The sequence below is a fragment of the Leptidea sinapis genome, chromosome 13, assembly GCF_905404315.1.
Source record: "Leptidea sinapis chromosome 13, ilLepSina1.1, whole genome shotgun sequence".
Taxonomy (NCBI): domain Eukaryota; kingdom Metazoa; phylum Arthropoda; class Insecta; order Lepidoptera; family Pieridae; genus Leptidea; species Leptidea sinapis.
Window position 1 is genome coordinate 10,981,351 of NC_066277.1, and position 13,410 is coordinate 10,994,760.

The window sequence follows — 13,410 nt, forward strand, 5'->3', positions numbered from 1 at the left end:
TCATTAGAAAATTCCACAAGCATTCCTACCTATGAGGACCTTATAAGTTTTCTAGAGAAACGTTTCCGAACTATGGAAATGGTCAACATTTCACAACCTCCACAACGACATACTCCAAAAACTGTTCAACAATCACCGAGAGCAACAACTGCCAAAGGTTTTGCTACTGAAGTTGAAAACACTTGTACTTTTTGCTCACAGAACCACTATATTTGCCACTGCAAAGGTTTTGCCTCACTCCCCGTTCCTGAACGTCAAGATTTTGTTAAGAAAAACAACATATGCTTTAACTGCCTCGTGAAAGGTCACTCAGTATTCAACTGTAGACAAAGCACAGTCTGCAAAAAGTGTGGTCGTCGTCATCATACGTTAATTCACTTCACCTCTCCTAAGGATGACAACGCTGGTGATACTGCTAAAGAGAGAGATAGCCCAAAAGGAAATGGCACTGCTGGACCCAAGACGTCTTGCAACGTCAGTGTGAACCTGAAAGCTGAAACAAATGATGATCTGGTTATTTTAGCTACTGCTGTAGTTTATGTAGATTCAAAGAACAGTGGTACTTACGCATTGAGAGCTCTTGTTGATCAGGGTTCACAGGGTTCTTTCATTTCCGAAGGAGCTGCGCAGTTGTTAAAGCTTAATCGTATTCCAGTTAATGGCAAAATCTCTGGAATATCTAATTCATCGGTGGTAACTACAAGTCCATGGTCCCACTTACAGTCCACTCCACAAAAGATAATGCATCCACTTTCAAAGACAATGCATATGTTTTAAGAAAACTCACAACATTGTTGCCTTCACGAGAATTTCCACAAGATACCTGGCCTTTATCTATGCAGTTGGATCTGGCTGATCCAAATTTTCACAAGCCAGGGTCTATTGATATCTTGCTCGGTGCTGACGTGCATGCTTACATACTTCTGGAAGGCTTACACAAGTCAAATTCTCTTATTGCACTCAACTCTCGCCTTGGTTGGTTAATATCAGGCAGAGTTTCACAAACTGATTCAGTAGCGTATGAACACAATATGGTCGTTATGCAAACGAAGGTTGAGACAGATCAGTTACTCAGACGATTCTGGGAGATAGAAGAGAATTTACCACACAAGAAACCAATGACCGATTTAGAAATACAATGTGAAGAACACTTCAAAAACACTCACACTCGCAATGACGTCGGTCGTTACATAGTACGCTTACCATTCAAAGAAGATCCACCCACAAACCTTGGTGATGCTAAACCTCTTGCTATCAGCCGCTTACAACAGATGGAGAAACGTTTTACACGCAAGCCTGAATTCAAGGAAGAATATCACACATTTTTGAAGCAGTATGAATCACAAGGTCATATGATGATGGTACCTGAAAAGGAAACAGAAACACAGAAAGTATATTACTTACCTCATCACGCTGTTCTTAGGTCGACGAGTCTAAGCACGAAGCTACGTGTAGTTTTCGACGGAAGTGCTGCACCTGAAAAAGGAAAATCATTAAACGATGAACTTCTAATTGGTTGTTCTCTTCAACAAGATATTAGAGATTTAATAACTAGATGGAGACAACACAAAATTTGCTTAGTTGCAGATATTCGTCAGATGTATCGTCGGATTCTCGTAAATAATGATGACGTTGACTACCAGAGAATCGTATGGCGAGAATCTCCAACACAACCTATAAAAGAATATAGACTACTTACCGTTACGTATGGTACATCTTGTGCTCCATTTTTAGCCATTCGTACACTTCATCAACTGGCTGAAGATGAAAAGAATGATTTCCCCACTGAAGCTGAAATCCTGAAAAACGACGTATACATGGATGATTTGATGACGGGCGCATCCACAGTAGGAGACGTTGTGAAGTTACAAAAGGGCCTGACGGAGCTGTTGGCTCGTGGCGGATTCCCTTTACATAAGTGGTCATCAAACAGTAAAGTGGTGCTATCACAAATCCCAAATGTTGACAAAGACTCTGAAAGTGCCATAAATATTAAAGTTGAAGATACGATCAAAACATTAACACATAATTTTGAACTTAATGTAAATTTAAATTATTGTTCTACTAATTCAATTACCAAAAGATATGTATTGTCAACAATTGCAAAATCTTTCGATCCACTAGGTTGGCTAACACCTGCAATTATCATACTTAAAATATTCATGCAAAAGCTGTGGTTAGCTGGCTTAGACTGGGATGAAGAATTACCTACTGATCTTAAAGTAGAATGGAATACTTACCTCGATCGTTTCACGCATACTGAAAACATTCAGTTCCCACGATGGTTTGGAGTTTCAGATGACACCACTAAGCGGGAGCTGCATGGATTTAGCGATGCTTCGTGTACTGCTTATGCTGCAGTAGTGTACCTTAGAGTTTTAGGGAATGAGGGTGAAGTAAAAGTTTACCTTGTTATTGCAAAATCTAAAGTTGCCCCAGTAAAACAAATTTCTGTTCCACGTCTTGAACTCTGTGGTGCAGTGCTGTTGGCAAAATTGATCCAACATGTTAAAACTATTTTAAATATACCCGACGATGATGTATTCACCTGGACGGACTCTACCATCGTTTTGGCATGGCTGCGTAAGACACCAAACACATGGACTACATTTGTTGCGAATCGTACATCAGAAATTTTGACTCTCACTAATAGTAATCAATGGCACCATGTTTGTTCTGCGAACAATCCCGCTGATTTAGCATCGCGTGGAACCTTCCCAAATGATCTGCAGCAGTCAAATCTATGGTGGAGTGGTCCTCAATTTTTACATGACACGGATGGATTTGAACTTTCCCCCGTTGATATTCCCTCGACAGATTTAGAAATGAAAGCTACTACCAAAATATTGTGTAATGTTAATTTTATCGAAAAGGATGATGAAATTTCTTATTTAAAACGATTCTCAACGCTGTCAAAATTAATTCGGGTTGGTGGTCGACTTGCTAATGCAGAAATTTCAAAGGATATGAAAAATCCTATTATTTTAAGTGGTAATTGTTTTCTATCTAAACTTATCGTTTCAAACGCACATTTGAAATCTCTGCATGGAGGTCACCAATTAACTTTAAATGTCATACGACAAAAGTTTTGGATTCTACGAGTAAAGAATTTGGTTAAATCGACAATCCAAAAATGTATACCTTGTTACAAGCAAAAGGCTACTCCCAATGTTCCATTTATGGCAAACTTACCTAAATTTCGGGTTAAACCTAGTCGCCCTTTTCTAACAAGTGGAGTAGACTTTTGTGGACCTTTTACAATGAAACTGTATCCTGGTAGATGCAAAAGAACCTGTAAATCTTATGTTTGTTTATTTGTGAGTACCGTAATAAAAGCCATTCATCTAGAGTTGGTAACGGACCTTACTTCTGCTGCTTTTATTGCTGCATTTCGGCGTTTTACTGCTCGACGTGGTCACTGTAAAGAGATTTGGAGTGATTATGGAACGAACTTTGTAGGCGCGTCCCGTAAACTTGATCTGGCGTTCAAGGATTCACAATCTCTGACGGTTACTGAAGTTTCTGAACTTCTTGCTAATGATCGCACACAATGGAAGTTTATACCACCTCGTGCCCCACATTTTGGAGGTATTTGGGAGTCCGGAGTGAAAAGTATTAAAGGGCATTTAAAACGGGTTATAGGCCAAACTTTTCTCACATACGAGGAGCTAACTACTCTCTTATCTCAAGTTGAGGCTTGTGTCAATTCTCGTCCACTCACACTTATGAATTCCACTCTTGACGAACCTCCTTTGACACCTGGTCACTTTCTCATCGGAGAACCCTTAATCGGTGTTCCTGAGCCGTCTCTTCTCGATGTTAAACTCAGTCCGTTAAATCGATGGCATATAATTCAACGAATGGTGCAAAGCTTATGGAGTCGTTGGCGAAATGAATACTGCAACATCGTTACAAATGGAACACTAACCAAACTGATCTCCCTATTGGAACTGTTGTTTTAGTCAAAGATGACATGCTCCCACCAGGAAAATGGCTTTTGAGACGTATTATTCAGAAACACCCAGGAACAGATGGCATAACAAGAGTTGTTACATTAAAATATAAGGATAGTGTTTTTAAGAGCCCAATCGCAAAATTGTGCCCTCTGCCTCTGGATGAGCCTGACTCCCTGTAATTTGAGACTGATGTTTTTTCTTAGTTTGTTTTATTTTCTTAAATTTTGTTTTAAGGACTTTAGTCGTCCTTGGCCGGCGGAATGTTTAACTTTAATGCTTTATTTACTCAAAATGTAACTAGATGGCGCCACAGGCCATTTAAAATCGCGCTAACGTTGTTTTTTGTAATATTCATATAGGTTAAGCTTCCTGATGTCACCTTGAGTGTTCTTACTAGTGTCAAATAAAAGTGTATAAGTTAGTGTGAGTGTTTAATTAAACAACAAATAACACCCATTAGTCCCAAAACTCGAAATATTATTTGGACAATGAAATATACAGAAATCAGTCCACAACATAAAAACAAGTTCTACTAACAACACTTAATGCAATACGTATTTCATTTAAATAATATTTATGTACAAAGCTAATACGTCAAACGACCATTGGACAAATCAATCAACTAATCAGTAATCAAGTGTCAGAAATAAACCTGCCACGATTTAGGGATGAGATCTATAAATCAAAATCAGAAAAATCGATTTCGTATACTGGTTCTAATCATTTTTATACAGACATAATTTGTATGCTTGCCACCTCGCCCGATATGCATACTTTTATACTTTAAATTAAAATTCCCTAAAATTATGAAAATAATTGCTATACAACTTTGGTCTTGACGTATGAGATTTTTTGGTACCACTTTTGGTCATTGTCCTTTAATACTTTAATGGTCAATAATTTTAATGACAACACTAATAATAATGGTGATCATATTTTTTTATTGATTACACAATTAGTAGAAATCATAATTTGTACCTAAAGTAAGTATAGTAGTAAAACGTAGTGATTATATTCTCTTTGGTTAGTAGATAAAGTTATCTTCGAAATACGAGGGGCATACTGAAATGATCGGGAATAGAATATTTCGGATTGAGTTACAATAAAACCTTTTTTAGAATTTGATAACTGGCCTCTTAGAATCTTTATGACATTCATACAATAAAAAAAAAGTTCAAAAACAAAAACTATGTTGGTTTGAAGTTGACACGTCGTTAACAGAAATGGAGCTCACACGTGAATATTTCCGTGCCATAATTTATCACAATTTTCGTGGCGATTTATCCCAAGATAAATGTCTCAGCGAACTTGTTTCGGTTTATGATGTTGAAGCACTGACTCAAACGACAATATACCGCTGGTATGCCGAGTTCCGACGCAGTCGTGTGTCGCTCAGCACTGTTTCTTCTGCAGGTCGCCCATGAACAGCGGTCACGCCTGAAAACTGATTTGTGCTGGAATACTCTGCAACGCTTCAACGGAGGAAAGTTAAATGCCGTTTATAATATCGTCTCAGTTGAAGAATCATGGGATTTAATCATACGAACCTGAAAGAAAATATCAGTCAGCAGTTTGGGTCGTCGAAGACGAAGTCAAACCAATAAAAGTGTTTCGCTCCCGCAGCGTGTCAAAGAAATTGGTCGCGCTACGTTTGTCTCGAAAAAGGGGCATGTTGTTACAATTCCTTTAAAGGAACGCAAAACGGTTACCGCTGAGTGGTATCACAGATTGTCTGCCAGAAATGATAGCCGTACTCCGAAAAAATAACCCGAAACGTCGCATCATCTTACATTACTATAATGCAAGCCCCATACGGCTCGGAAGACAAATGATTTTTTGAAGCAGGAAAACGTTGAGCTGATTTGCCATCCTCCGTACAGTCCTGACCTGAGCCCTAACAATTTCCTTATATTCCCTAGAATGAAAGATTTATTACGCGGTCAACGGTTTGAAGACCCCGAAGCAGCTGTGGAAGCGTACAAATCAGCCATTTTGTCAACATCTACTTCAGACTGGAATTGCTGTTTTAATGATTGGTTTGCACGAATGGAAAAGTGCATTTAGTTGAACGGAGAATACTTCGAAAAACAATAAAATACAATTTAGCTATACCGTGCATATGGTTTTTATTATTCCTGATCATTTCAGTGTGCCCCTCGTAACAAATTACGCCCAAAATTTTTAAAATCTCTCGTAGAATCGAAAACGGCCACAGGAAAAATTTTTATATTTCAGAAATATTAAATAATTATTTAGACCCAATATTTTTTGTAATATGTGTAAAATCCGTAAAAAGAAACTTATTAAAAATAGTTTGAAGTGTCTTAGCAATAATAAAAAATATAGATCCAAATATGTGAGGAGGTTATGTTGACATATGATTCGAGAATACAGACACATTGTCTCACGCTATAATGTTGGTATGTTGGACGTCTACTTCACGCGAGACTCCGGATGCCTTCCGGAATGCGGGCAATGGCATTGAATGAATGTCAACTTTATCAGATTTGTATAAGTCGTTATGCTCCATACAAATTCTTGGAATCACAGTAGATAACCAATGTTTCGCGGCAAAGGGAGCATGTACTGTAGCCTGAATAAGTTGGCTCTGCTTTCTGATACGTGAAAAGTTTTGTAGTTGCACAAAAAAGTTCTAAGTTTTCACTTGTACAACGTTTATAATACTGGCGAAATACATTTTCTGCTTTTTGTGTTTTTTTTTGTATAATTCTAGGGACTATTAATATTAGATATCTATATAGATAATTAGACAGCTATGATTCATAAACAGCCTGCATTGCATATGTATTGTAAAAAAATTATAAAAATATAATACACATAATTTTTTATTTTGGAAATTTTCGGTGCCAATATGCTCACAATCATGGTCCAACGGCAACCCCCCACTTTTAGGATGTAGTTGTTTAACATCCTGTATAAGGCGCAAATTCGGTCTCACATACTGTTTTCTCCTTTGGGCGGGTGCACCCCAGTACCAGCTTCTTTCATTTGACCACATAAAACGAAGAGCGACTCGAATCATCTCTGATCGTATTTATTCTTTGTCGTTGCGGAAAGATTTGGGTTATCTCAGCATCTTCTATTGCATTTATCATCGCATCACGTTGACGTCTGGCATTCCATAACCGCGCGTTTTGCAAGAATATCTTGCCTCGCACGGCCACTTTTTGGAATTTCTAAATCCCTGAACGTTCCCCATTGAGCTTTCATTTCATGGAATGACTCGTCAACTGATCTACGCTATTATTACTCCATTATAACGCAATACCTCTCACGACTGCAGAAACCGTTGTAATATAGGACCTATATTTAGAACTCTCCGATGTCTTTCGTTCTCGTCAGATATGGCCCCAACCGACTGTTATTTTTCCGCGAATTGAATCACAAGAAGCCATGCAAAAGTCAGAGGCAGAAATTTACAGATAAAATGGGTAAATACATAGGTTACCCACTGAACATTCTGCGCTGTCATAGTACGCAGTCCGGGACTCATGGTAGTCGGCTCTTGTACAATCAATCCCCATAGAACCTAACAGTTCGGATCTGGCTAACTACAGGTCTTCCGATATGTGAATAACACAAAGATGGGCGGCTGCTATCGACACTAACGGCTTTTCCTTTGATGGCTTTGTGGTTAAACTGGATATAAATAATAAAAATAAAGCTTCATTTATTCCGAATCACTTTTTACATTTTTTTGTATAAATAAGATTTTAAACTTAAATTAAAACAGTTAATTCTAAAGTAAACTAACTTAATACAGTTAATACTTCTTATTGGTTTAATTCGGACCCCTTTCGGGTAAAAGCCTGTATATTTTTGCATCGTTCTCTATTCTGTCCTGTTTTCATCCATTCCTTTCCCGCTATTGCCTTTGCCATCGACCCACCGTCTCTTGGGTCTTCTGAATTTCTTTCTTCTTTTTCTCCTATCGACCTTCCATTTTTGACAAAAACAACAAAAAAACTGGATATATCAGTTTAGAGATACTACGTTGTATTGGAGTAACGCATGATGTGCGGTCGGGTGGCAGGGCGGGGAGAGCGGCGAGGGCGGCGGCAAGTGGGCCAGTGCAGCGCCGCTGCCGGTGGCGCGGCAGTACGCGGCGGCCGCGGCCGACGAGACCAGCGGCACGCTGCTGGTGGTGGGCGGCGCCGCGGGCGGGCGCTCCCTGCGCCGCGTGCACCGCTACTGCGCCGAGCGCGGCGAGTGGAGCGAGGCGCCGCCGCTGGCGCAGGGCCGCTCGCAGGGCGCCGCCGCCGTGTGGGGCCGCGCCGCCTGGGTGCTGGGCGGCTGCGACGAGTGGCGCTGCCTGGCCTCCACCGAGCGCCTGCCGCTGGACGACGCGGGCGCCGCCTGGGCCGCCGGCCCGCCGCTGCCGACCGCGCGCCGCTCGGTGGGCGCGGCCGTGTGGCGCGGCGCGCTCGTGGCCGCGGGCGGCTCGGCCGGCTCGGCCTCGCTGCGCCAGGTGGACCTGCTGGGGGGCGCGGGGGGCGCGGCCGCGTGGCGGAGCGGGCCGCCGCTGCGCCGGCCGCGCGCCGCGCCCGCGCTGGCCGAGCTGGGCGGCGTGCTGTACGCGGCGGGCGGCTACTCCGGCAAGGAGTTCCTGGCGTGCGTGGAGCGCCTCACCGACCCGGGCGGCGCCTGGACGCAGCTCGTGCACGACGTGCTGCCCGCCGTACTTCCCGCGGTACGTCCCTGATACCCATCCCAAACTAAATTTTTAAGCACTTGTAAAATTTGATCTGAATAATACACACAATCTACCCAGTAGCGCGCTTTCGAGACAAATGTTCCTGCTGAACTGGGTGTTGACCGCATCACAATTTTAACCCATTTGAAAAAAGCTGGGAACACAAAAAAGTTCGATATTTGACTGCCACACGAGAGCTCACTAACCTAATAAATCGTGCCCTCATTTGTGATTCTTTATTGAGACATAAATAATGTACCAATAATAATATAGCCTTAATTCAGATCTTAACTAACATAGATTACTAACAATGCTCTTAAACAAACATAAAACACTCAAACTCTCACTCTCACTTTAAATCACATAATAACACTCTGTACCTAAACTCAGATACTGAAAGTTCTCATTTAGTTGACATTTGCTCTGTAAAGTGTACCACCCCTTTAGTAAAAATATTTATAAAATATAAACGTATCTAAAGGAACCGGTCCAGATGGTATTCATCCTATATTTTTGCGTAACTGCTATATGAATTTGACGCCACCCTTATCCATACTTTTCAATTTATCTTTAAAACAAGGCCTTATGCCAGATTACTGGAAAATGTGTTACGTTACTCCAATTCTTAAAAGCGGTGATAGACACGATATAAAAACTATAGACCTATATCAAAACTTTCTACTATTCCTAAATTGTTTGAGAAAATACTCTATGATACTATTACCCAGCTGTAAGAAATATTTTATCAATAAACCAACACGGTTTTCTTAACAAAAGATCCACTAAGACCAATCTTTGTGAATTAATGGATATAGTAATTAGGGCTATGGACGAAGTACATCAGGTTGATGCCATTTATACTGATTACTCAAAAGCTTTTGATAAAATATCTCATTTTATATTAAGAAATTAGCTGGAATCGCTATCCATGGCAACCTTCTAAGATGGCTAGAATGTTACCTTACACATAGAACCCAATCAGTTACGATTAAAGGCTATACTTCCAACTTTGTCCCCATTACTTCTGGCGTTCCCCAAGGATCTCATCTTGGCCCTATATTATTCAATATTTTCATCAACGATATAGACAATATATTTCGCAATACAAGCTCTCTTCTATACGCTGACGATAATAAAATATTTACAAAAATTAAGAATTCAGATGATATCATCCTCCTCCAGACTGACTTGAACAACCGTGGAAATTGATCTCACTATAAATATTGAAAACAACATTTTTCATAAGTTTTTCAAGAAAATCTAATCCAATACTACAGTATTTTACATAATTATCAGATATATGACACAAAATTAAAAAGAGTTCAAGAGGTTAGAGATTTGGGGGTAATCCTGGATAGTGAACTCACATTTAGAACCCACTATGATCGTATCATTAATAAATCATATAAAATGCTTGGTTTTATTTTAAGGCAGGGAAGTGAGTTTAAAAAATTGCATACATATTTAATTTTATACAACGCTTTTGTCAGGTCACCACTTGTGTATGCGTCAGTTGTTTGGACCCCCTGCTATAATATTCATATAAACTACTTGGAACATATTCAAAATAAATTCATTAAGCATTTAGAATTCCGACAACATTTAGATCCCACGTTTAATTTTCACTCCAACGTTTTAAGATCTTTGAAAGACAGTCGAACCCATAGAGACATAATATTTTTATATAAATTATTACATAATATAGATATGATTCTCCATATCTATTAAGTAAAATAGGATTACACTACAGAAGGTCTACATCCCGATATAAAGATGTATTAGATGTTGCCTATGCGAGAACAGTAGAAGGAAAGAACAGGTTTATAATTCGGGCATGTAGCTGTAATAATAGAGCATACAGTCATATTTACATATTTCATATGTATTGTGTAACTTATATAGCTTGTAATTCGTTGTTAATTTGTATTACTTTTGTTTTGTGGTTTTTATCTTACCGTTGCTTACCTTTTAACTAAAAGTGTCGTATAAATTGTTGGAAACTTCACTGGTGAAAGTGTAAGTTTTAAGATTTGTTAATATTTAAGTATCATAATACTGTTTGTTTCCTATACATGAATAAATAAATAAAACGTTAAAAACAAAATAAGTTCTAAGTAAGTAATGCTAGTAGTTAATTTTTTTTTGTGGATCTGTTTGGCATTCGGCGTAGGCCTCCTCCAACCGTTTCCATTCGTGTCTGTCTTGAGCCACTTTGTTCCACGTTACTCCCGCCACTTTTCTGGGGTGTATCTCTTTCCTTTTCCCTCCACTAGGAAACTATCTTGTAACTTTCTTACTCCATTTGTGTCCATGAACTCTTATCATGTGCCCAGCCCATTCCATTTGAGTCTTCTAATTTTTAATTTGACATCGATGACTTTTGTTTTACTACTGATGACGCGGTTTTTTAGTCTATCTGATCTTTTCACGTTCAGCATACTTCTCTACATAGCATATTGGCAAGTTGAGAGTTTACTAATCATTTCATGAGTTAAAGTCCATGATTGGCAGCAATACATGAGAACGGGTAGAATGCATGTGCTTAACAATTTGGTCTTGAAGTTTTCCGTCTTGCATAACCTCTCTCAAACTATATCTCTCTCTAAATATCTTCTTCAGCTGTTCGTAATTCGTCTCTTTACTTCCTCGCGCAAAGGTTCTTTTTGAGTTATGAGCTGTCCCAGGTATGTATGTAGTCATCAGTATAGTTGATTTCAGTGTTTCCTAATTGTATCATGACTTTGTTTCCATTTCTCATCACTCTAGTTTTATATGGATTGAGTTTTAATCCTACTTTCTCACCTTATGTTGCAATGTCTTCTATCTTAGTTTTGTTATCTTCAGATGTTTTAGCGAATAACACTATTTCATCAGTGAATCTCAAATGCGTTAATGATACGCCATCTATATTGATCCCGAATTTTTCCCAATTGATTCACCTGAAATTTCATTCCAGAACAGCTGAAAATATTTTTCTTTCTAATGCTTTTCCGACTTTGAATGGATGACCCGTCTTTTCTAGTTGTATTCGGGCTGTACTTTGACTGTATACGTTCTTTATTAATCGAATGTATTTACACTCAGTCCCTTGTCCTGCTAATGCTTCCCTTAAATTATTGTGTAGTAAGGAGTCAAATGCTTTACTGTAGTCGACAAGTGTTAAATATCAATTTGTTGATCACGGAAAAGTTAGAGAAGTAGCCATTTCTGTTGAATGAGGCCTTTATTGCAAGCAAAATAAATAAGGTACATTCTTAACTGCTACAACTTATACTAAATGATTAAAATTATATTTCACTAATATATATTATTTCTTATGTTAATCATCGCGATTTTTGGTGCTGAAGTTGTTTTGTAGTGCATAGTTAGTTATATGTTCTTCATTTCTACTTCTTGTTTTGTTACTGTAAGTGTACTGTAATGGTCCTAGTACCCTTTCTTCTCCTGGGCGCCTATCTCCGATTTGACCATTACAGTCTTCCATTAATATGAGGTTTTTATGGCCATGCTCTGGGATCAGCAATGTTTAGATCAAGGTAGAATGTGTTTATAATTTCTGGATTAGTTTGTTCAATAAGTTGTCTACTATATTTTTTATTTGTCAATTGTGTTTTTTCCAAACAAATAATAATTATTGGAGTTCGTTTTGTCGACTGCTTTAGTCGGTTAGCTAATACCTGTCTTGGGAGCAGCATCAGTAGTGAACGTCGTAAAAGTGATGTCGGGTCGACGCGGACGTACCTCCCACTATTATTATAATACTACAAACGTGTGAAATATACACTTACCAGTGGGAGGCTCCTTTGCACAAGATGCCGGCTAGATTATGAGTACCACAACGGCGCCTATTTCTGCCTTGAAGCAGTATAAAATAGTATTACGTGTTTCGGTCCGAAGGGCGTTGCTAGTGAAAGTATTGAGCAATTGGGACTTGACATCTTATATCTCAAAGTGATGTGCGCAGATGTAGTGCCGGTCAGCATTTTTGGGTATTTCAAGAACCCTGAGCAGCACTGCATTGTAATGGGCAGGGCGTGCCAATTACCATCAGCTGAACGTCCTGTTCGTCTCGACCCTCATTTTCATTAAAAATGTATTGATATAGTTGTGGTTACTATACCTTGACTACATAATAACAATCATTGGCGCCATTCTTAATTAACATGTTAATATTATAAATACGATTAGATGTTATAACGTAACTAGTTGTGAACTCTTTATATAAATAGGTATTAACGCCCTTGGTTCTGCAATGTCACTTTAACACCGAAGCTAACAAAATAATTAAATATATTTGTTAAAATACAATAAACACGTTTCAATTTCCGGAATCCGGAAGATTGAAGGTTGCGGTGGAATGTATTTAATGATGACGGCATCTATTACTTCACGTGGGCGTACAAATATTTAGATTAATTAAAAAAGTTATTTAGAGTCGAACATACAATTATTTTCAACTCAATTGATCTAATTCCAAATATATTTAAAATTCGTTGTCTGGTACTCCTACTACATCCGCTCCTGGGGCTGGTACCATTTTTCTCTATTCAATGATCTCTTTTTTCTTTTTTTGCCGCTATTAAGCTTGACATGGTGCTGATTGAGTCCTTTTGTACATTTAAAATTCGTTGTCGGGTACTCCTACTACAACCGCTCCTGGGGCTGGTACCAGCTCTCTCTACTCAATGGTCTCTTTTTCCTTTTTTTGCTGCCAATAATCGTGATATGGTGCTGATTGAG

The 13,410-nt window shown here is 39.0% G+C and overlaps 1 protein-coding gene across 1 annotated transcript in view; it reads left to right on the top strand.

Moving 5' to 3' along the window:
- LOC126967408 (influenza virus NS1A-binding protein homolog) overlaps window positions 1–13,410 on the top strand; it is a 42,418-nt gene that overhangs the window by 24,807 nt on the left and 4,201 nt on the right. Inside the window, exon 6 of the mRNA XM_050811856.1 lies at window positions 8,011–8,667. Within this exon, the coding sequence (XP_050667813.1) occupies window positions 8,011–8,667 (657 nt within the window). The remainder of the gene's footprint in view (window positions 1–8,010; window positions 8,668–13,410) is intronic.